The 25,403-nt window shown below is 40.1% G+C and overlaps 1 protein-coding gene across 16 annotated transcripts in view; it reads right to left on the reverse strand.

The window, feature by feature from the left end:
• RGS7 (regulator of G protein signaling 7) overlaps positions 1 to 25,403 on the reverse strand; it is a 429,184-nt gene that overhangs the window by 131,295 nt on the left and 272,486 nt on the right. For all 16 annotated transcript variants that reach the window (XR_012158164.2, XR_012158163.2, XM_073338225.2 and 13 more), the window contains exon 4: positions 6,447 to 6,497. Coding sequence is in view for 14 of the 16 variants with exons in the window: in XM_073338225.2 (XP_073194326.1) it covers positions 6,447 to 6,497 (51 nt within the window). In the remaining 2 variants the exon portion in view is untranslated. The remainder of the gene's footprint in view (positions 1 to 6,446; positions 6,498 to 25,403) is intronic.

The following is a 25,403-nucleotide window of genomic DNA, read 5'->3' on the forward strand; positions in this document are numbered from 1 at the left end:
AAATGGCAGAGGATAGATTTTCCACATTAAAACTAATTGGCACCATCACTGAAGAGTCAACACTCCTAAAATGGTCAATTTTGCAAACAAATGCCAAAGGGCATATCTGCACATCTGTAAACTCAATTAATTGCCTTAGTTTGTGTAGAGGCCAGGCATACTTTTATGCATATTTTTATTTCTTCTCCTTTAAACTTTTCAATAGGGCTAGAGGGTCAAATACAAACATGTATTAAAAAACAAACAAAAAATCGAAAGCTACATATTGAAAAAAATAGTAACCATACTATATTGGCGCAAGCTCTGTACCACTACACTGGATGAACTTCACTGACATGTAAACCCAGCATAAAGGAGCAGAATTTGACCCATTAATTCTAACTAGTGTGTTTTCTGGATGAAAATTTTCAACTTAGTTGGAAGTGTTAAGCTGAAGCTAGCAGGGAGCTGAGCTTTACTGCAAACTGATCTTTCAAATCTTCTACAGTAAATTATTTCCCATTTGCGAACAAACCGTATTCAATGATATTTTTACTAGCAGTTTACACTAGTAACTATTTTTTCCTTCAAACTGCTGTTTCCAGATAGCACTTTTATACTTATTTGCATAATGAAAACAAATACTGCTGCCTATCTATTCCCCATTATAATCTACCACTACCCATAAATCTGTATGTCCTTTACTCTCAGTGAAATGATAGTGCAGTTATATTTCCTATTTTTAAAAAAAATGTATTGTACTACTACTGATGTGGAGAGGTAACATATTTTCTCACATGGTCTTATGCGGCTTCCTTTCCTAATATTTCTTCTCTCCTTTACCAGAGGCAAGCTGGATCTAGCACTTCCTGCTTAATGCTGAAGTCCAATCCTGCAACTCTTGCTCACATGAGAACTTCTCACTTTCAGGATTACTCTCATGAATAAAGGATGTAGAATTAGTCCCTTAATCTTCCTTTTGACATAATGAGATACATTTTAAAAACTTTGTAAATCAATTTATAGGTTAAATTTTCTTGTCAGTTATACTAGTGATGCCAATGAGATTGCACTGACACAAGTGAGAAGAATTTCATAGAATCATAGAATATCAGGGTTGGAAGGGACCTCGGGAGGTCATCTAGTCCAACCCCCTGCTCAAAGCAGGACCAATTCCCAACTAAATCATCCCAGCCAGGGCTTTGTCAAGCTTGACCTTAAAAACTTCTAGGGAAGGAGATTCCACCACCTCCCTTGGTAACTCATTCCAGTGCTTCACCACCCTCCTAGTGAAAAAGTTTTTCCTAATATCCAACCGAAACTTCCCCACTGCAACTTGAGACCATTACTCAGTGATGAGCTGCCAAAATCTTAACAACAGGTTCCCTCCTCACCCCACAAGGGGGATATTGCTCACCCCTGCCCCCTGGGACTCTTGCCCCATCCAACCCCCACACGTTCCTTGATGCCCCCCCCCAGGACCCCTGCCCCATCCACCCCCCTCCCCTGTCCCCTGACTGCCTCCAGAACTGGACAGTAGGGTCTCATGGGCCACTGTAGTGGGTGCCCACCCCACCCCTAAGAGCCAGAGGCACCTGCCGGGGGGGCAAGGTGGGGAGTCCTGGAGATGCTTACCTGGGGCAGCTCCCAGGAAGCATCTGGCAGGTCCCTCTGGCTCCTAGGGGTGGGGGAGCGTAGCTAGGTTGGGAGCAGGGGGAGCGGCTGCTCCCCCACTGATCACATCAAAAGTGGCGCCTTAGGCACTGACTCCCTGGGTGCTGCGGGGCTGGAGCCCCCGTGGGGAAAATTTGGTGGGTGCAGAGCCCCACTGGCAGCTCCCTGCCCCACCCCCAGCCCCAGCTCACCTCACCTCCACTCCGCCTCCTCCCCTGAATGTGCTGCCCCGCTCTGCTTCTCCACCCCCTCCCCAGGCTTCCCGCGAGTCAGCTGTTCAGCAGGAAGCCTGGGAGGGCTGAGAAGCAGATGGCGGCTTCCCACTCAGGCCAAGGGTGGCGGAGGTGAGCTGGGGTGGAGAGCGGTTCCCCTGCAGCCCCTCCACCCCCCGGGTTACCAGCTGCACTGCGGGCAGCCCTCTTCGCGCCCCCCTCCCCTGCCCCAGCTCACCTCTGCCTCCCTGGGCCTGAGCGGGAAACCGCGGCCTGCTTTTCAGCCTGCCCCAGCTTCCCGCGTGAACAGCTGGCTCGCGGGAAGCCTTGGGGGCAGAGAAGCAGGCGGCGGCTTCACACTCAGGCTGAGGTTGGCGGAGGTGAGCTGGGGTGAAGAGCGGTTCCCCTGCATGCCCCCCCACCCCCTGGGTTACCTGCTGCGGCGCGGGTAGCCCTCCTCGCACCCCCCCCCCCGCCCCAGCTCACCTCCACCTCCCTGGGCCTGAGCGGGAAGCTGCAGCCTGCTTTTCAGCCTGCCCCACCTTCCCGCACGAACAGCTGATTCACGGGAAGCCTGGGGGGGGGCAGAGAAGCAGAGCGGAGCGGTGCATTCAGGGAAGGAGGTGGAGCGGAGGTGAGCTCAGGCCGGGGGTGGGGCGGGGAGCTGCCAGTGGGTGCTCTGCACCCACCAAATTTTCCCCTTGGGTGCTCCAGCCCTGGAGCACCCATGGAGTCAGCGCCTAAGGTGCCACTTTTGGCCGGTTACATTTAGAAGCCCGTTTGGAACCGGTTGTCCCTCACGGAACAACTGGTTCTAAAAGGGCTTCTAAATTTAACAACCGGTTCTAGCGAACTGGTGCGAACTGGCTCCAGCTCACCACTGCCATTACTCCTTGTTCTGTTATCTGCTACCACTCAGAACAGTCTAGATCCATCCTCTTTGGAACCCCCTTTCAGGTAGTTGAAAGCAACTATCAAATCCCCCCTCATTCTTCTCTTCTGCAGACTAAACAATCCCAGTTCCCTCAGCCTCTCCTCATAAGTTACATGCTCCAGTCCCTTCATCATTTTTGTTGCCCTCCGCTGGATGCTTTCCAATTTTTCCACATCCTTCTTGTAGTGTGGGGCCCAAAAGTGGACACAGTACTCCAGATGAGGCCTCACCAATGTCGAATAGAGGGGAACGGTCACGTCCCTCAATCTGCTGGCAGTGCCCCCACTTATACAGCCCAAAATGCCATTGACCTTCTTGGGAACAAGGGCACACTGTTGACTCGTATCCAGCTTCTCGTCCACTGTAACCCCTAGGTCCTTTTCTGCAGAACTGCTGCCTAGCCATTCGGTCCCTAGTCTGTAGTGGTGCATGGGATTCTTCCGTCCTAAGTGCAGGACTCTGCACTTGTCCTTGTTGAACCTCATCAGATTTCTTTTGGCCCAATCCTCTGATTTGTTTAGGTCCCTCTGTATCCTATCCCTACCCTTCAGCGTATCTACCACTCCTCCCAGTTTAGTGTCATCTGCAAACTTGCTGAGGGTGCAGTCCACGCCATCCTCCAGATCATTAATGAAGATATTGAACAAAACTGGCCCCAGGACCGACCCTTGGAGCACTCTGCTTGATACCGGCTGCCAACTAGACATGGAGCCATTGATCACTACCCGTTGAGCCCAATGATCTAGCCAGCTTTCTATCCACCTTATAGTCCATTCATCCAGCCCATACTCCACAGGACTCTGCCAGTCTAAATCTCGCTTGGAGGTAACAAACTGTGATCCCCAGTTCCCAAGTTCCCCAGAGATGTGTCTCTGCAGTCTCTAGACCCTCTCACTCGACACTGACAGACATTATTAAGCTTGCTGTCTGCAAAGAGACAGTGCACACCCCCGCCTGTTAGGTTCACTAAGGACTCACTCTTTACTTCAATGTAACGGCACTGAGATGGTTTATAGTAAACCTAAGAATAACTTTATTAATAAAAACCAGAGATTTGAATGATACCAAGGAAGGATAAAGGAGATAGAAAAGGGTTACAGACAAAACAAAAACAACATCCTTTCTAGTGCCTAAAATTTAATTCTAACAAGCTATGTCATTGACCAGCATCTTCACATCAAATTAACAAGCATCTCCAGCGCTTCCTGGTAGGAGGATCTGATGTTCCCAGAATCAGAGGGTGTTGTCCTCAAGAGCCAGGAAGACTTTCTGTCCCCTGGTGTGCTCACTACACTATTTCCTCCGCTGCTTGTTAGCGTGATTGCTTTGTTTACATGATATGTAAATATACTTTCATAGCCATCTGTTTGTAATCAAGCCGGTCACAGAGATAAAGCCACAGTCCTTTGTCTATGGCAGGCTTGACTTATGCACGGCTTCCCGAACACATTTTAGGAACATATTTTCAGCACACATACATAACTCTTTATACACACGCCGTACATAACATACAGTGCTATTCCTAACCAGCGTATCACTAATTTCATATGATACTTTACTAAATACAGTTTTATAATATGATAATATTGTATACAATCACTTGATTCAATTGCATATTTTGGGGTTCAGACCCCCTGTTTCTCCACTGGGGTGTCTGGAGCCTGATTGTCATAAAACCCTGATAGGACATTATCCAAATTCAGCCACTCCAGTGTTTTGTGTTAAGTGTTTTTGTAATTATTATTATTTGATTGTGTATTAACAAAGGGAACCATGTTTCACCTTTGGTTTAATCTTTTTTTCATTTGGAAGCGTCTCTCTGTTGATGAGAGAACTGAATGACAATTGATCCCAGTATTGTAGTTCAAGGGCAAGTCAGTTACTGCTAATATAACAAATCACCATAGTCTGACAATTGGGAGTCTCATCCCAGCCAAACAGTAAGACAGACACAGACTCAAATCATAATACAAATGGGCTGCTGAACATTTTTGTATCTGACAAACAAGGCAAAGAGAACAGAAGTAACAGTAGCTCAAAGTCAGGTCTCAAGAGCTCACATTTTACTATCTGCATTGAGCATGATCAACAGAATTAGGCATGTGAACACTCTTTGTATTGTCAGTGTTAGCTGGTTGCTGGAATAGGTAAAGTTATGTTAACCGGGAAATGATTAGTAACCTGGAAGTGATTAGTAACCATCCTCTTTTTTGAGACAGTTCTGGTAGGTTCACAGTTGGTTCCTTTAAAGCATCTATCTTAGGTACTTCACATGGACCCCATTGCCATAGTATCTGAGTGCCTGACAATTTTTAATATACCGATTGGAGCTGGGGAGGAACTGTATTTTCCCTCATGGGAAATTCCATGATTGGGCAGGTGTGGGTGGGAGGGGGGAGGAGAGTGTCATTCTAAAATGGAACAAAGCCAAAATATTTTTTAAAATTTCCTGTTAAACCAATTTCTGGAAGGAAAATGTTTCAGGTCAATCAAAATATTTTGTTTCAATAAAATCAAAATGTTTCATTCTGACTTTGAGTTTTTAAAAATGTTATATAATACAAACATTTAAACATTGAAACAAAATTTCATTTCGAAATGGAAAAATTGAAACGTTCCATTCTGAAAAATTTGAAATGAAACCTTATCAGCATGCACCATTCTGTTTCCCCATCCCATCCCTCTTGTGCAATTTTGTTAAAATGTCCATTAAATGTTTTGCTTTTGACTAATTTCCTGCTGTAAAAGCATTTCCCCAGAAAATTTCTGACCAGCACTAGAATTTATCCTCACAAAACCCCTCTGAATAGGGACATACCAGGTAGGGAACATAGGGACTAAGTGACTTGCCCAAAGTCACGGACAGAGGAAAGAATTGAACCTGGGTCTCCCAAGTCCTAATCTAAGCACCATAAAAACTGGATCATCTCTCCTCACTGCATTTGGTGGGCTGCATGGATTGTATCTTTCTGTTCAGTCTTTCCACGTAAGAGACCCATAAAAATATCTGGAGATTGAAAATACAATACTGCACTGGATAACAGTGCAATAATAATAAAAAAGACTGAATAAACATCAAACAAATGTAATTTTTAACCTACTGACTACTTCAGTATGAAATAGATGAGAATTTTTTAATTTAATTTATTTAACAACTGGCTAGATGCCATTTAACATGGGGTTGGGTGAATGTGTACTCATGGAACTGAATTGATACGACTATTTCCCCAGTTAAAGCAATAGTCATTCCTATTCTTTACCATTAAGCTAATCTGATTTTCCAGAAGTTACACTAATAAAGTGTTGCATCCGATGAAGTGAGCTGTAGCTCACGAAAGCTTATGCTCAGATAAATGTGTTAGTCTCTAAGGGGCCACAAGTCCTCCTGTTCTTTTTGCGGATACAGACTAAGACAGCTGCTGCTCTGAAACTAATAAAGTGTTGCAGCCCCGGTAATGGTTCTTAAGGCAGGTCTGCAGGATTGAATGCTGTACGCTTTGCTAGTAAAATTGAATCCTCGAGAATCCATGGATCAAATTCTGTCCAGTTATTAGCTGGCATCCCTACAGGGCCAGAGAACAGAACAAGACCTTAGAACATAACAGACCCACCAAGCAGAACTTTTTAATAGAGAAAAAACAATTTACCTGGATCTTCTATAGCTAAATTCTTCGTTAACCACTGAACAATGTCTGAACCTAGGAGAAAAAAAAATATTTTTAGTTTAGTAAGCTTGCCCTTTCTATATTCTTCAGTCATACCTCCCTGACACCATAAATGTACAGGTAACGTGTAAAAAGTAACTAATGTTGAGTTTCTCCAGAATCAACTGGACCATTTTATTTGTAGAGAACACCCCACAATTTCGACAAAAGAGACACATTATGCAAACTATTTTTTTTCCAAATCAGGAATACTGATGCACAATTTCATCGTGCAAGAAGCATGTTACTTATCTGACAGTAGTCTATATTTTAAAAAGAATAATTATTGTAAATTTTCAGGGACAAACAAGCAAACATTGTATTACATTCTTGTACTGACGTGCAAAAGCAAACAAACAAAACCCTTTATCAAACAAGACTTAAAAAGGGTTAATGCAGCACACATTGTAATTGCATATATACACACTCATATCTATGGAACAGCTCAAGTCTGTATTCTTTTTTTTAGCAATTTCTAAAATCTCTATTTAAAGATGTTACTGAAAACCTAACTCTTTGATTTAATATGTGCTAATAGCAGCTCCATCCAGGAACCTCTCATTTAATCTCTCCATGATTTCTGTAGGAGACCTCTTCTGGTCCTCTATCTTTAACCATCACTTTTATTCTGACACTCCCAACTCTCTCTCTCTCTTCCCCTCACAGACACATATATTGTTGGTCCTATCATGTCCCACCAGCAACTCAAATTCTGACCAACATCCCAGCAATATTTCAAGCTATCTTTAAAAATATATTTATTTCCTCCTGATCCATCTTCACCTATTTTTTCCCATATCTAGTTGTTTAAGATCCTGTCACCACTTCTTATTTTATGTTACCCAAGCCCACCTTTTTTCTCATTATCCCCACTTTGTAGCATAATTCTTCATCATTTCTTACCATACCAAGGGTAACCTTCACCTCTTCCGACTGGAGTTGCTCGAGTCCTCTTTCTTTCCCACCATTCCAATCTTTCTATTGCTTTGGTTGCTTCCTTTTCCAAATTTATGTTTCTGTCCATAAATGTACCCAACCTACATTTCTGCTTTCATATTTCCCTGCTCATATCCCCCTTTTTCATTCCCTCTCTTCTCATGCTCTTGGCTTTGCACCTTCATTCCTTCAGTGTGCTATGCTTGGTAGAGCCTTCTACACACAGCATTACCTGAACTATTCCCAGGCTTGTCTGTCACACTGTAAGCCACCCAGTGGGAATTGGCCCATTATAAACATATTTAACTGTTTACTTTAAACAAGAGACAGGGTGATTCTCTGGAAAACAAAAAGGTTACTGACAAACAAAAATATTTTAAAAAGCAAATATAAATTTTAAGAAGAAAATCTTTTAAAAGCAACAACACACTTATGTGCATTTCCTGTCTATTCCATGAAGATTGCTCATGTTACTGTTTCAATCAAGTGGAGATACCTAAGGTATAATGGGAAGACACATAATAAATGATTGCATCCTTATCAAACCATCTTGTAAAGGAGCTACCCACTTCACAGCAGAACTAACACCATTCTTTTTAAAATCTTGGGTTTTAAGGGCAGGAGGCAGATGTAAGACTCCAGATTTACACAAACATTAGATAAATTAAAGTAACATTGAGTGGGGAAAGGACAGTAAGCAAACAATAGCAGGAGTTAGTACAAGTTCCTTCTGCCATTACCCACATAATCTAGCTGAAGGTACAGGAATAAATCTGCTGAAAAAATCCTATGCCCCACCAACTCCACAAGAGCCACTCTCCCAAGCATTTATTAATGTTAATTGGTCGTAGACTACAGCAATTCTCAGCCCTTATCAAGATTTGGACCATTTCTTAAGGTCAAAATCCTCCCATGGACCTAGACATTGACGACTAGCATCCCAATACAGATTCCACACTTTCCTTTAAGCAACTACTGCAGAGTTTGATTACACCAGAAAGCAATATCAGGACAATATTAAACAGACAAGAGGAAATTAAATTCTCTTTCATGTGAGAGGTTCAGTCCTATGGTCACATATTCACATTGTCTGTCTATGCCGTTCATTTCCTCTCCCTGGAGAATTGACAATTACTATCAAACTTCCCTGCGGTTCCTCCTCTAGCATCCCCCCTTTACTTTGCATTTTACCTCACTATACCTATGTTTTCATCCCCTTTTGATGATGTGTGCACATTTGATCACTGTTGATTTACATCAAACATCCAAAAACATCTAGGAAACAACAGTTCTGCATGCTTTGACATATTTTTCTTTTTGATCGGTCGAAAAAGTCTCTGGAGCTATAAAGGCTCATCTACACTTGAAAAACGTCACCTGTTTTACTACATAGGGTCTACACTGGTAGGTAGTGCAAGTGCAGGTGGTTTTACCTCTATGCTATCAAGCCTTGCAGATCCAATAGAGCCAAGTAGGTTTTTAATTAAGATGAGGTCACACTCAATTATTAAAGGTCAATGCACTACTTATTCCTTAATTGAAATAAATAGCTGGTATTTTGACTTCGTTTTAGGAGATTCAAGATGACCCGTAAAGATTCTAAAGAGATCTTATTTCCATTTTTGTTTTGTTGTTCCTTTTCTGTACAAAGAACAGATAGGTTAATGGCTTTGGAGACATGTATGAGTAGCTGTGTGTTTTGTATTAACGACTAAGGGGATGTTTATAAGAAGCTATTTTATTTTTTCGAACAAGGAATTGGGAGAAGATAAATCACTGTCTGGCATTTCTGAAATTGGTTCTGTTTGGGATTCAAGGATCCAGATTTTCCTTTTGCTTCATTTGGTTTCAGACCAGACTTATTTTACTAAACTCAGTGTTGCACTGAATTTACATTAAGAGAGAATGAAGAATCAGGACTCACGATACTTAAAAGATGCAGATGTTTGATGTTGGCAAACTTCCCGAACTCTGAACATATGAATCATATTCCAAAATATCCAAATGCTGGGGGTCCCCTTTATCATTTTTAAGGACAAAAACCAGAAGAAAGTTATTTGGTACCAGTAATCCACAAGTACAGCGTAAAGGAAGAGAGACGGGGATGGGTACCATCCATCTCTTAAGGGGCTGAATCTCATTTGTAGCCAAGAAGTGATCAGATTAATTTTTAGAAAACACTGAATCTTTCAACTTTTTCAAGGTTCCATCTTGCTCTTAACTACCAATGAAATCTCCTGCAGAACTATTTCCCCCCAGACATATGGTCATGAAGAGCTGTACCTGCTACCAAGTTATCTTCTTTTTTTGAATAGCAGTATGATAAAGGAGCTTCTTTTATACTAGATACTTCTTTCTCCTAAGTAAATGGTGATGTTTAAAGAGCAACACTGCAGACTTGTGGGGTTTTTAGTATTTCAGCTTCAGTAAAAGGATCTCAGTGACTATCCTTCATCACTATGATTTATTATCACAATGCTGATGGGCTACATAAAGTGGGAAGTTCATGGTGGAGGTCTGCAGAAGAGATACTGATTACCAGTCTATTGCGTCTCTGTAGGCTCTATGCAGATATAATCCAAAAAGAATATTAGTTGAGTCAAACTAGAAGCATTAATGCCTCTTTGAAATTCAAAAAGGTTTGGTTCAAAGGAAGTTAAAGGTTTAGGATGATTATTCTATCTGAACTACCTTATGAAACAATTAAAATACAATTGCAAGGTGTTCTCTGTAGCACCTTAAACAAAGATTTCAAAGCACTTTACAAACATTAAACAAGCTTCTAAAGCCCTTGTGACATTGATATGATGAGCAAACCCATTCTACATATGGGTAAAGCGAGGGAGAGAGGTTAAAGGCCCTGTCCAAGGTCACATAGAAAGTGGGCGGTGGAACTAGAACGAGAACTTCCAGACTTCTGCTTTATTCACTACACAAGACATGGTCTCACACAATACATTATGGTGTGCAAAGCCATCATAACTTCATGGTGCTGTTTACATATTTGGTCAATATACTCTGGTTTGGGGTATATGGATATGATAGATTTAAACAGAGTTGTTCTAACTATAATTTCTCTTTCTTTTATATAAATAAGAATAGTATAAACAAACCAAAGGTATCTTCTTAGTGCTTTTATTGTAGATAATTATTATCATTAAGCTGCTTCTATTTTACCACATTTATTCACTAAGCTTAACATGTATTTTCCAAGCCTAGTTGGTAATAATTATGTATACTATGTAATCACATTTAATGTGCATATGCGCAGTACTAAATGATTACATAGGAATGCAGTCTTCTTAGAATGCATCATTTCCAAATTATACAGGTCCCACAATCATCCCTTTTGCAGAGCAAATATCTTTACTACTTAGTTAAACTGTGCATTTTGATTGCTATTAGACTTCAATGGCCAACTTCTTGCTCTCATTTATATTAGTGATTTACCTATCATTGAGAACAGAAGCTGGTCAAAAATATATATCAGGCAGATACTTCTACAGTTTAAAAATTGTTAGGCAGGCAGACAGACAGACATACAGATGTAGAGAGCATTTTAAATACACAGTGTGACTTAATTTATACCCATTGGACTGCAGTGAACTCAACAGGGTTGCAGACAAATAAATGAGGGAAGAATTTGATCCAAATTATTTGGCTACCATGAAGACCAAATTATTTAGACGAACATTTTTAAATCCCATTGACTTCTGTGAGGTAATTCTAAGCCCAGAGATGTCTTGCTACCAATTGGTTAGCAAAATAAATAGCAGTAGGTAAGGAATGACATAATAACTTAAGTACTTCCCTCTCATGGAAAAATTCAAGAGCAAGGGCAAAAGTAGTCAAACAATATGAGCTTTAGATTGTGGAGTTTCAAACTCCTGATCCCTTCAAACCTTCTCTTAGACTAGGCACTTCTTTTTTCACTGTTCAAATCCCTTTTTCTACCCTTCTTCTTTCATGAAATATACCCTCAGTGACAGCCTTACCTCCATATCTGCTCACAACTAAGCTGCTTACATCATATTTGTAAGGGAACTTTACGGATCAGTGCTCCCATCTTTCTATATGTTTCATACAGTTCTGTTTACATTTATCGTGCTATTTAAATAGTTAAAAGAGACAACAGTGATGAGTCAGAGCTATGTCGTTCAGAATTGGATCTGGAGGGAGGCACTCCCCAAGTTCAAGTGTGGTCAGATCTGAGCCCGATTCTGAATGATGCCAAATGCCCCCTAGTCCCATTCTATTCATATCCTTATACCACAGCCATCTCCATGGTATCCCAGTGCCTGAGAAAAACAGCATGGTTTAAATCTGTTCTCAAATTCCTATGCCCCATTGATTCAAATTACATGCATTCAGCACCTCAAGTTCAGGCCAAAAGAAGGAAAATATACAAAAGCATTTGCTAGTATGAATCATATTGATTTGTACTCCCTGTAACAAAGTATGTGTTCTCCTCAGGTTATTCAATTAAAACTACAAACAAATTACAAAATTGGAAGTTATCAATTCTTCATTCGGGGTTACCATACCTTGTGGGCAATTTTGTTATTGAAAAGAGCGCTAAAGAAATCTAGTCTTAAACAGCTTGTTGTGCAGTTTGTAAGCAATTTTTAAAATATCTAATCACCAAAATGATCTTAATTGAGTCAGTTGCCTGTGACTTCTGTGCTCTTTCTGAGCTGCTTCATTACTTATGCAAATGTGTTTCTAAAATACTGAGAATATCACTATCAGTTCTTATTCATTTAGGGGGTCACAAAAAGAACAAGGTAATAAAACAGCCAGATGCTTTGCAAGGAAAAGGGAGACTCTTCTTTTGTATGGTAGTAAATTGAAATGTGGTGGCTGGTAAACATATTAATTCAGATGTTCCTATATCACCAGAAACATACACAGAACACACCCTTCAAGAGTCAGGATCAAAGTTCACAGGTTCAATTGTTCCAACACAAGAATTCTTTAAATAGCAAGTTTATTCTTTCTTCTTGCCCTTCTATCCCACCTTTCCACCTCCATTATCAGCTGGAAGTCCAACTCAAAGAAAAGCCAGTAGGATTTGGTATATGGACAAAAAAATGATGATAGGGAGGATATTCCTGTAGTTAGAGTTAAGTCTAGGACTTGGTAGAGCTAAGTGTAATTCTCTTCTCTGTCACACGTTTCAGTGATCTTGGTCAAGTCACATCTACACTGCAAAGACAATCCCGCAGCACCAAGTCTCAGAGCCCAGATCAATTGACTTGGACTTGCACAGCTAGAAGTAGGAGTGCAGATGTTCCCACTTGGACTGGAGCCTAGTGTCTGAGACACTCCCCCCTTGCTGGGTTTCAGAACCTGGGGTCCAGCCAGAAACCCAACATCTACACTACTATTTAAAGCCTCGCAACTGACTCGGGCTCCAAACCTGGTGCCACGGGTATTTTATTGCAGTGTAGACATACCCTCAGTCTTTCTCTGCCTTGGTTCCCCCTATGTAAAATGGGGATGATAGTACTTCCCCATTTCATAGGGTTGTTATAAGAATAAATATATTAAAGATTATAAGGCACTCAGGTGTTACAACAATGGGGCCATATCAATGATAGATTGATGGCCCAAAAGTCTTGAGCCATTGGCTAATAAGTAAGACAACCCCAAGCTAAAAATTATGAGGAAATCCAGACTGTAAAAGACAAAAATATTTACAAAGAGCATTATTAAGGAAACATTAAATGGTTTTGGTTTTATCTTTTAAGATGTGTTGGGGAAGGGGACTAAAATATCCCAAAGTATGGAAACTCAAAAGGACAGTAAGTTGTTAAAAATAACAACAACTTTGTAATCTGTTATAACATATTGCGTATATTAAAAATATAAACTACCATTTTTCCTAGAAAGCAAATATAATTTGGAAATAGGAATTGTAATTCCTTAAGAACAGGGACCAAGCTAGCATTGAGAGAGACAGACAGACTGTTAGTGCAATATTCAAGTAGTTTAAAGCTACAAGCAAGGAAGGAAAATGCTTACAATTTCACAAATATAAGCACATTTTTGTAGCTGATTTAATACCCACCTACAATGAAGAATGTAATAAAATCCCTGTAATAAAACTATTATTTTTCCTTGAAAGAACTAGCAACTGGACTTTAAATCTTGGTAGGTGGGGATGGTGGTGCAAGTAAATTGCTATATCGAATTTTAAAAGCCCAAGAGAAAACTCACCTGCAATACTATAAATTTACAGCACATGTAGCTAGACAAGACAAAACAACCTATGCAAGCAGAGAACTTTAGAAGAAAGGTTTTACTCTTGAAGCTTTTGAGAATACATATTAAGATTCTTTAAAATGTCAAGGCCTGTCTAAGGGAAGGAAATATTGTACCATAAATAAGCTCTTCCTCACACCCTTAGGTGTAAAGTCCTTTTTTAGTTATTTATAGAAAGATATCTAATCTTTTTTAATTCAATGAACTGGCACACCCCCCACCCAAATATCCACAATCAAATGAACACATTCATACAGTTTGTGTTATTTTCTGTAAAACAACACACACACAGAAATTCAAACATGTGGTCAGTTGTGGCTTCAAGGGACCTGCAGATATCAGTCACTTCAGTTGTCGCAAACTGTAAGGAAAATCTCTTGATCAAGGAAAAGTTTGATTTCTGGATGAACTCTTCAGAGACAGCTGTGATACCAAGAAAAAGGATTGCAGCAACTTCAGAAATATATATGTATGCATGCAGAAAACGAATTTTAGACTAACCTGTACAAAACACAGCTAAAAAGGTGTTAATTGCATTTCAAGTTGTGAGCAAGCCTTTCCAGGGACTGTAAACCCACTTCTTTTTATGAAAAACTGTAATGGGATTAATAAAACCTCACTGACAGGAAAAACTTCAGGGCAGTGTTTGTGGAAGAGTACATGGAAACAAACCAACATCCTAAATGCCTTACCAATTCTGGAACTTCCCAGAATGTCTCAGCATTTTAGAACATGTCTGTGAAGTTATCTGATTAAAATATGACCGTATAGATCATTGTTGCAACCACTGTTATATATTTGCAGCAAATATTTTACAAAGGTTGTCGAGTGAGGTGTTTATGAAAAGGTTATGATTATGCTATCTGTATGCACATATCATGTTTGTCTGTGAAGTTATAAGTATTAGAATATCCACCAGCTTTATGGGAATTGTCTGCCCCATTCTGTGCAGTTCTCTCTAATTGAGTGACTATAGCTATCCCTCACTGGGACACCAGTCCCAGCCAGATATGCCATGTAAGATATTTGCAAAAATGTTATGATTTGCCAGATATGATAATCTTGTTTATGTTTGTATCACCTTTGTATTATGAGTTATAGTTATGTCTGTATTTCTAACTTGTGCTATGCTTCTGGGGGACACCCCCAGACAGTTTGGGTATCAGCTCTGCCTAGTCTGCTTGATGGCCCATTAAGACCATCAGCTATACAATGGACCCACTGAGAGAAGGCAGATACACCTTATGACTCAGCAAGGCATGCAGAGACATGCCTATGGACAGAACTCTAAGGCTTCCAAACCATGTGCTGCACAGCTGTGTTTGAAACAAAGGAAGCACAGGCCACAATGCAAAAGACTATAAAAGGCAACTGTATCTTCTCCATTTTGTCTTCAATCTTGCTTCTGACCTCTGGAGGAACCTTGCTACAAACTGAAGCTCTGAACAAAGCACTGAGTGACTCATCCAAGCTGCGGATGTACTCCAGAGACTTGACTTAAGCCAGCAGTTTATTCCATCACTGGTGTCAAGTATCAGAGGGTAGCAGTGTTAGTCTGTATCCACAAAAACAACAAGGAGTCTGGTGGCACCTTAAAGACTAAGCGGTTTATTTGGGCATAAGCTTTTGTGGGTAAAAAACCACTTCTTCAGATGCAACATCTTATGCCCAAATAAATCAGTTAGTCTTTAAGGTGCCACCAGACTCCTTATTCCATCACTGTTACAAGCCTGAACCAAGAACTTTGCCATTACTGTATGTAATTGATTCCTTTAACCAATTTTAACACTTACCTTTCTTTCTTTAGATAAACAAACCTTTAGATTTTAGTTAATAAGAATTGGCTGTAGTGTGATTTTGGGGTAAGATCTAAGTTATATATTGACCTGGGTGTGTGGCTGGTCCTTTGTTATCAGAAGAACCAATTTTTTGATGAGACTGGTTGTAAAGAACCACTCATCTCTGAACCCAGTGTTTTTGGTGGTGATATAAGAACTGGAATGTCTGAGGAAACTGCCTTTATGTTTTCTTGTTAGCCAGTGTGGTGGAACAGGAGTTTACTTTTGTGGCTGGTTTGGTATATCCTATAAAAGAATAACCACCAGTTTTAGGTTGTGTTTGCCCTATTTCTCAGCATCCTGAATTTGGCATCTTCAGTTGTGACCCACTAAGGCATGGTTGCAATGTCAGAAACACACAATAGCTTAAAAATAATCGAGTTTTGAGAAAATACATTTTATTAACTTTCTGCTAATTTGCTATCAGAACTACAAACTGTCTAACCATGGAGTGAAGTTGACTAATATTATTTCATAGGAGCCAAGATCTGGTTTAAAAAAGCCTCAAACTATTCTAATACTACTAATTCCTAGCTCTTATCACTTTTCATTGTAGATCTCAAAGCACTTTGCAAAGGAGGAAAGTATCATCCCCATTTTCTAGATGGAGAAACTGAGACACAGAGAGGGTCTTGGTCAGCCAATGGTAGAACCCAGAATAGAACAGAAGCCTTTTCAGTCCCAGTCTAGTACCCTTTCCAGCAGGCTATACCGCCTCTTGCTAGGAAATGGACATTTTGGCTGTAATCAGGAGTCTGTATAGCCATGACATTCTCATTAAGGCTCTGTCCCTGCTCTTGACATCTAGACTGATGGGCACTATGTTGCTTGCTTGAAGAATGACAGTGACAAACCACTCAAGAGTGTCCTGTGTCGCATCTATATATGCTACGTCACCTTCAGTGTTTCACCACACTACTGCTTAGTGCAGCAAACACCCTGCAGAACAGTTCATCATGCGGAATATGCTTTGACAAACTTTACACTGCAAAATAACTCAGCTTTTTTTTTTAATTGTACACAACATTACCAACAGTAAGAGTATTTTTCACATGCTGCTCTCTGTGCTTGCTGTGTTTTACTGCTTCCTTCAGGGTATTACTTTGTTACACCTGCTGAGGGTTGTAGATCATAAAAATATGTTACAAAATATTGATACATACAAGAAAATCCTGGTTCGTGGCTGGCTGAAGCATTGCCAACCCACGTCTATAGGATCCAGGACTGTGGACTCAGTGTTTCCAAAGCCATGGTTGAGCATCCACATTGTAAAGGTGGGTTTCCAATTGCTGGACTCGGGTCTTACAGTCATGATAACATGTCCATACTGCAGTATGCACACCTTCTGACTCTGGTCTGCGGCTTCAATTGCATCCATACTGCAAACTGATATGGCTTGGAACTGAGTCACAGCAGAACTTGGGCTCTGACCCAGCCATCCAGCATGTTCCTAGGACCTGGGTCCTGAGTAAGTGCTGACCTGAGTCAGACTGATTTGTGTGTGGAAGGAAGGGGGGCTTGGGCTCAAACCTGAGTCAGAGCCTGGGCTTAATGTGCAGTGTAGTCATAGCTTAAGAGGCAACAGGTAAGAAATAGTTGTAAACACCTCCTCTCTACTATTTTGACTATTTGTTTGTTAAAGAATCCTAACTTATTTCTTCACATTTTCTGGACTATTCAGACCTCTTTGTTCCTCTGTCTGGTCTGATGTCACTTCACCAGAAGTCTGTGGCCCTATTGCCACTTACCTCTCACTTTCTATTGGAAACTAGAAATATTAAGAGTATTTGTGGCACCTTAGAGACTAACACATTTATTTGAGCATAAGCTTTCGTGAAAGGTCACGAAAGCTTATGCTCAAATAAATGTGTTAGTCTCTAAGGTGCCACAAGTACTCCTGTTCTTTTTGTGGATACAGACTAACACGGCTGTTACTCTGAAACCTGGAAATACTAGATAACTCACAATGGAGTTTTTAATAACAGAAAACAAGTCTGAATTGACCACTGACTGCTGCCTAATATTCAGCTGGACTCATAAGGGAAAGAGTTTAAAATACCACTTTCTCTCTTCATAGTACATCCATTTACCAACACTCCTCCAGTCACAGGTACCTGCCTTTAAAGGTCTCTAGCTTATTCAGACTGAACTGGAGAGCTTTAATGCACCTCTCTCCCATCAGTCTTTAACAGTTCTAGGAAAAAGGAATCACTACAGCTGCTGCGCACACCACAGCTGACTTTCAAGGGAAGCAGGAATTTCTCTTTGAAGCACCACCACTGAGGGGAGAATTAGTGGTGACACTTCAATGAGAAACTGCTACCTCCCCTTTCACTGTGGCTGCAGCACTCAGCAGTGCTCCACAGGCAGCAAGACTGCTCTTTAATTCAACTTGCTAGAAGCTGAATTGAAAGTTGCTTTAAATGTCCCAGTCCATTTTTAAGGTGGACAGATTCCCCTCTTCTTTCTCCATCCATTCATCGTATCAGGCCAAATTCCTACCTAGCATAAACCCATGGACTTAATATAGTGCTATTGACGTCTATGGAATTACACCAGCAATGAATTTGTGCTAATTTGCATAGGTTGCTGATTGACTTCACATATTTAACCTATTAACCTTTCTGCTTTAATAGATTAACCTTTACAAAGGAACATCATTAATCAAATCAGTTTGATGAATGGAATTTGCATCTGAAAAAGTTCACACGTACTTATGTCTCTGATTCTAAATGATGTAGTTTTCCATTGATTGATTTTGCAGTAGAAATATGAACTTGGCAACATTTTAACCTGTCACAATCAGAGATGGAAAGGAACCAGAACACTGGACTGAATCTACTTGGACCTAGGGGAAGCTCAGATCCAGATGCAGGTCTGAACTTCAGAGCTCTGTCTCCTCTCTGAAATGTAACATATTTACTTCTGCTACGCAAAGATAAGGAAACTGCAAACCAATAGGTTAAAGGCTTTAGTGTATATGACTGTTCAGAAGCAAACACAAATATTGTTATACCTGGTAATTCTAAGAAAACATAAGATACTCTGCAAAGAGCTAAAGGTCAACAAAACAGAAGAGGAATTTGCTGAGGCTGAAAACATGACGTGAATCACCATCTACTCTGTTTGGCCCCCTTATCCTAGATTGTAAAAAATTCAAGCCAGGACCTGCACAAATGATCCATATGCCTCCTGTATAGAGCAACCCAATGAAGAACAAGTGTGTTCACCGATAATGGAAGTTATCAACACCTCCTTCAGAGAAGTGAATTTGCCAATACCTGATTGTCTAAGAGCTAATATCTGACGTGGAAAATCTCTCAAACCTCCCATGCCTTCACAAAATCATTCAGAACATAGTGACAACCAAGTTCCAGTAGTGTGAACTTTGATGACATGCTCAGTGCTTCATAATCAGGCTTCAGAGTGGGGCATAGCACAGAGACAATCTTATCACCACTAGAAGACAACCCCTCATGTCAATGGACAGAGGCCATAAATAAAAGCCCATTTTATTAGGCCACTCTTCAGCCTTCAATACAGTATAGTACAGTGGTACTGCTAGCCCACTGGCCTGGACATCCCAGCACTATAATGGCTCCAATTCTTCTCTAATGGAAGCTAGAAAGTGGTGATTGGCAGCTGCCTCTTCTCCCAAAAAAGCCTTCACTTGCAGAGTCTCTCAAAATCTATCCTCTCCCTGCTCCTCTTCATTATCTATATAAGACCACTGTGACAGGTTGCAAGGCTGTGTTGCCAACAGCAAGCTATTGATGTCCAGCAGTATATAATTTTCCATGGAAGCAACTGCTATCATCCCACAGATGTCAAAATGTCTAAAATAAATTAGCACCTGGGTCAAACTCCACCAGCTGGGTCAAACTCAACAAGGACAAGACCAAAGTGATGCTGTTTGAAAAAGATAAATGATTTGAAGAACTAACATGGCCACTGCTGTTCCCCTTCTATTGAAAGAGCCTTTATACCATTCTTTAAGTTGTTGTGAAATCTTGGGGTCTTGTTTGACTCACCACTATACTTCAGTGCTCAGATAGCATGGGTGGTGAAAGAAATCTCTATTCTACATTCAATTAGCTAGGAAAATTTGCTGCTTCTTCCAGCTAAGTCTGGCCACAGCAGTTCCAAGGAGAAAACTAACTGTACCTGGGATTGATGTTGGAAGTAATGTAGATGTTATAGCTTGTGCAGAAATGAGCCAATCCATATCAGTTGGACAGGCAGTCATGAGCTTATCATGTCTGCATTCACGTCACAGACAATTCTGAATAATAAATAGTAATAATAATAATAATAATTAATAATAATAAGTTCATTTCACATGGAACAGAAATTAAAATTTGTCAAGACTTAAGAAGCCACAGTGTTTGAGTCAGGTCAAAAGGGAACATTTCATTTTGACATTACCAGAACAGTTCCATTTTTTTCAGTTCAGTCAAAAGTATTCAGTGAATTTGCACCTTCATTTGGGTCAACTGAAACTGCCTCTTTTTTGGTGAATGAACTAATCACTGAAAATATTTTGCCCCTACTCTACTCACAATGCCTAAGACAAAACACATGATAGGCTGGGACAAAACATTCCCATCTGAAGGGCTCATTTGGGGAATGAAGTTCCAGAGAATATTAGACTAAACCATAGTCGGACCATCTTTAGGGCACATCACAAGAACAGTGTCCCCCTCTATAACTAGAAAGATTATGTATTTTTTAAAATTCTATGTACACACTCCAAACAGAACACCCTAACATTTGGGAAAAACAAAGAGCAGAGAAGACTCGGAAGTCTATTAGAGACTTCATTATGTACATATAATTTTGCTGGAAAGCTCTTTCATAATACAGGGTTCCATAATACAGATTTAAAATACTTGGTGTTTACTGTTACGGCAGGAGTCACCAGATGGCACTGTTATACATTGTCTCACAAGTTCTTTTCCTTAGTATGCAAGCACATTTTTATAGTCTTGGATGAAATGCTGTATTGTTGTTTTGTTATGCAGAATTCCTTGGAGAGAAGCTATGGCAGATAACAAAATCTCTGCTCTTTATTTGGATGCAATTCTTTGGACAAATATGCTTCCTTGAAATCAGGCATTGGAGCATAGGCTGAAATTTCTGTAAGAAGGGATTGCCTGTGTGCTGTTTGTGACTGCCTTTCATGCAGGACTGGTGTATGTGTTTAAATAAAGCAAGTTGCTCTTGGAATACACCCAGACTCCATGCCATGGGTTTTTCCTCTAGTGGGAAATTGATCTGCAAGACTCCAGAATTCTCCTATCACTCACCTGAGCTGGTATTAGTGGTAGGACAATGGTGCTGGAGGGGCTGGGGAAATATCTTGCAAGGTGGGTGGTTAAAGGAAGTCTCATTGTAAATAGGCTTCCCCCAAGATTTTACAGTGACTTTTTGGCAGAAGCAGGAATAGAACAGATGTCCACACTCCCAGCCCTGCGCCCTCAACCCCAAGACCACCTGGCATCACAATTTACTTTGTTTTATTACCAATCAGGACAACTCTTAATGTGTCAGATTTCACACTTCAATAAATTGAAAATAGTTACATTTTAAGAACTTGTGTGAAAACACTTTGCTTCTGGTAGAAGGCCCTGTTTGTCATGTTTTAGCTAAGTGCAAGGCAAGCTGAAAGAACCAAAGCATAGCAGCTGAAGCACAGGCTGGGGACACTTTAATAGCTCTTGTTAGTGTTGTCATCACACACCTCAGCTTTTCACCACTTAGCTTTTCCCCAGTTACATCTCACTTCTAAGCCAAACAAGCTCTATATCCTACGTGCATCAACAACAGTCTGCAATGTGCACTTTAATAACCTCCTTCATAACACAGTAACAGCTGCTTGAGACTGTTAACTCTGCTGCGATAAGCAGTTTTACTTTCTTAAAAAAAAAATCAGCAGTTTGGAAGTGCTCTGGAAAAACAAAAGCCTTTCTCTTCAACAAAAATGTTTTGTCAAGTAATTAATTTCACTCTATTCCTTTGTTTGGTTCTGTATCTTTTTCCTTCATCATATTTTCATTGCAACCTGTCTAAGTAATATGATATTTTTCCTTTTTACTCTGTTCACCAATTTCTTACTCCACTGACACCCAAAGACAGCCCCACAACCATGGCAACGGAAGGAAGTAATACAACAATGTAGTTCTTGCCACACAATTTATGCTTATAGGGGAAAATCCTGCAGTCCTTATTCAGACACAATTTCCACTGAAATGCCATTTGTCTCATGCTGACCCAAGATTCATAGATTCAAAGGCCAAAAGTGCCCATTGTGATCATCTTGTCTGACATCCTGAATGCCGTGGGACATCCCCAAAATAATTCTTAGAGCAGAGCTTTTAGAAAAACCTCCAGGCTTGATATGAATCCTCCATATCCCTTGGTAAACTGTTCCAATGGTTATTACTCTCACTGTTAAAAATGTACACTTTATGTACAGTCTCATTTTGTCTTGTTTCAACTCCCAGTCATTGGATCTTGTTACACCTTTCTCTGCTAAATTGAAGAGCCCATTGTTAAATATTTGTTCCCCAGGTAGGTACTTATAAAGTGTGATCAAATAACCTTTTAGTCATCTCAGTGATCATATGACTGCCAAATATAATAGTAAAATAATCTCTCTATGCCTACTCAAGCTTCTCCTGTTTATGTATACAAGGATCACATTAGCTTTTTTATGGCCACAGCGTCACACTAGGAGCTCATGTTCAAGTGATTGTCCACCACAACCCCCAAATCTTTTTCAGAGTTACTGCTTCCCAGAATAGAGTCCCCCATGCAGTAAGTATGGCCTACATTCTTTGTTCATGGATACATTTACATTAATCCATATTAAAATGCATATTGTTTGCTTTTCACCCATTTACCAAGCAATCCAGATCACTCTGTATCAATGATCTCTCTTCATAATTTAGCACTCCCTCAATTTTTATGTCATCTGCAAATGTAATCAGTGATGATTTCATGTTTTCTTCCAAGTCATTGATAAAGATGTTAAATAGTATGGAGCCAAGGATCGATCCATGGGATGACCCCACTGGAAAGAGACCCACTCAATTATGATTTCCCATTTACAGTTGCATTTTAAAACCAATCAGTTAGTCCGTTTTTAATCCATTGGTGTGTGCCATGTTAATTTTATATTGTTTTAGTTTTTTAATCAAACTGTTGTGCAGTACCATGTCAAATGCCTTACAGAAGTCTAAGTACATTGCATCAAAAATATTACCTTTATCAACCAAATTTGTAATCTCATTTTCTGTCTTTCATCTGTGCCCTGAGATTATGAATTTATTTATTTAAAATTTCAGTAGAAAGACTAAGTGTGCCATGATATTAGCTAATGCAGAAACTATCAGGTTTCCACAGAGGAATAAAAATCAAATGGCTTTTCTCATGGCAGCTCTTTTTTATTTGCATGCTAAGCACATTGTCACAACACAAGCAAAAATCAATTAGCTCTAGAGGATAATTCCCAATGACTCGTTGAAATGTAAGTGATGCTGACAATTGAGAGTCTCTAACATGATTTAACTGTCAATGGAGATTGATCAGAAATTAAAATAGATGTGAATTAGCATTTTAATTTTCAGTCAACAGCTGCTTTGATTTAAAATAAGCCTCATTATTTTTGCACAATACCCATCCACTCTAAATACTGTATTTGTCTAAAAAAATAAATCTAAAATATATACTTACATATTATACAGGGGTACATATTTATACTGGGTGTCGTCCTGCAAATCATCATATCAACTAATCTCTCACAAATGATGGTAAAGTTAGATAAATAGTGGGAAAAATTCTAGGCAAATATTTTGGCAAACATGAAACTCAAATTTCAACTGACCAAATTCATTCCCCTTTTATACTCAATTTCATGAATATTCATACAAGTGAATATTTGTTCATACAGGCATTTGTGGACAACTAATTTCAGTGTAACTAGAAGTGGTTTCATGACTTAATTGCTTTTTTTTAAATGCAAAAGCAGACTGATTTTACCAGGCATTTGGAAATGCAAAAGCATTCTGTTACTCTGCTGCAAGAAGTCAGAGCCTGCCACCAGCAGAACTGTCTTATTGTGACCATGGAACTATTGGAGTAGTTTCATACTAGGAAAGTCTCTTTGGTGCCCTCGTGGAGCCTAAAATGTGTCTTTACAGCAAACCCCTTCCTTCCTCCACCCCTATCAACCTGCTCACTATGGCCCTGAACCAAAATCCATAAAAATCAATGAGAGACCTTCTATTGACTGCAGTGGAACTTTGGATTAGGTCTTGCGTAAGGTCAGAGTGATTGTGAAACATTATTTCTGTTTTGGGAATGGCAGAGCCACTGTGACATTTTAAGCACTGTATGTGCTTTTCAAGTTGCAGTGGGGGAGGTTTCGATTGGATATTAGGAAAAACTTTTTCACTAAGAGGGTGGTGAAACACTGGAATGCGTTACCTAGAGTGGTGGTAGAATCTCCTTCCTTAGAGGTTTTTAAGGTCAGGCTTGACAAAGCCCTGGCTGGGATGATTTAACTGGGAATTGGTCCTGCTTTGAGCAGGGGGTTGGACTAGATGACCTTCTGGGGTCCCTTCCAACCCTGATATTCTATGATTCTATGATTCTATGTGTGCCAACCCACAGTAGAAGATATGAGAGAAGAGAAAGTAAAAGGATGCTATTTTCTGCTGCTTTCTGAAGAAGAAAACAGAAGGCATGATAGGAACGACGAGGACGAGACAAAGCTCTGCCACTACCTATCATGTGACTGCGTGCAAGTCACAGCCATTCTATCTCAGTTTCTTCATCTGTAAAAGAATGATAATAATTCCCTACCTCATGCACAGGGTGTTCAGGGTTGATAGGGTGGACAACAGCACTTTGAACATATTGATTTGTAGGTAGTGGTGTAATCAATAATATTGCATATGTGGGAGTCTGTACCCTATTCTTTGTGTTATTCCATTCTACAGACTATGTTTTATTCCATTTGGAGGAGTAACTAATGATGATTGTCTCAGTGTAACTGCAGAATGGGGATTTTATGGCTTAGACTCATGTGTTCACAAGCTTTTTAGGAGGCCTGTAAACTCTGGTTCACTGCATGTCACCATCATAAAGCACCTTTTTTAAAACAATGTAGAAGGGAAAATATTAAGTGCATAGTGTTGTCTAGGAGAAAGCACTGATGTGAATGACTATTACTTATAGTACCTTTGGTATTTGTAGTGTCAGTGGGAGAACAAATATTATCTTGTTGTAAAAGCCATCAGTTCTTGTGCACAAAATCTCATTTGCTGTATATTTGTTAACCTGCCTTTCCATGTATCATTTTAATTCCTTTGAGCATTTTGTGGCAAAGCTGGCGTTGGCCACTGTTTCCCCACAAATTCAGTCAGTTACTTACTGGAGCATACCTGAAGCAGCCATGAGGTTTCTCCTATGTTGGTACAGCAGCCAGAAAAAACAGACTTCTCAGTCATTTAAGGAGATATGAGGGCTAACTGTGTAACTGTTTTTTGGAGTGTGTTCTTATTTTTTTACAAAGTGGGAAGGGCAGGAGAAGATTGGTACTCCCCTCTCACAAATAGGAGAGGGAAGATAATAGGGTGACTGGAAAAGGAAGTCACCCGGGAAAGAAGAGGAATATGGGTCACTTCTTACCTTAGAGCTAATGGTCCAGCTAGAAGACTACTCCCCATTGCAGATCTCAATTCAACATTGGGTTGGACTGATTTATGGTGGGAAGCTCACAGATTTGCATGCACTTAATCAATTCTCCTTTTTGTAATACTAATTCTATATCAATTGACATAAATCATAAGCCCCCGTT

The sequence above is a fragment of the Lepidochelys kempii genome, chromosome 3 (assembly GCF_965140285.1).
Source record: "Lepidochelys kempii isolate rLepKem1 chromosome 3, rLepKem1.hap1, whole genome shotgun sequence".
Taxonomy (NCBI): Eukaryota; Metazoa; Chordata; order Testudines; family Cheloniidae; genus Lepidochelys; species Lepidochelys kempii.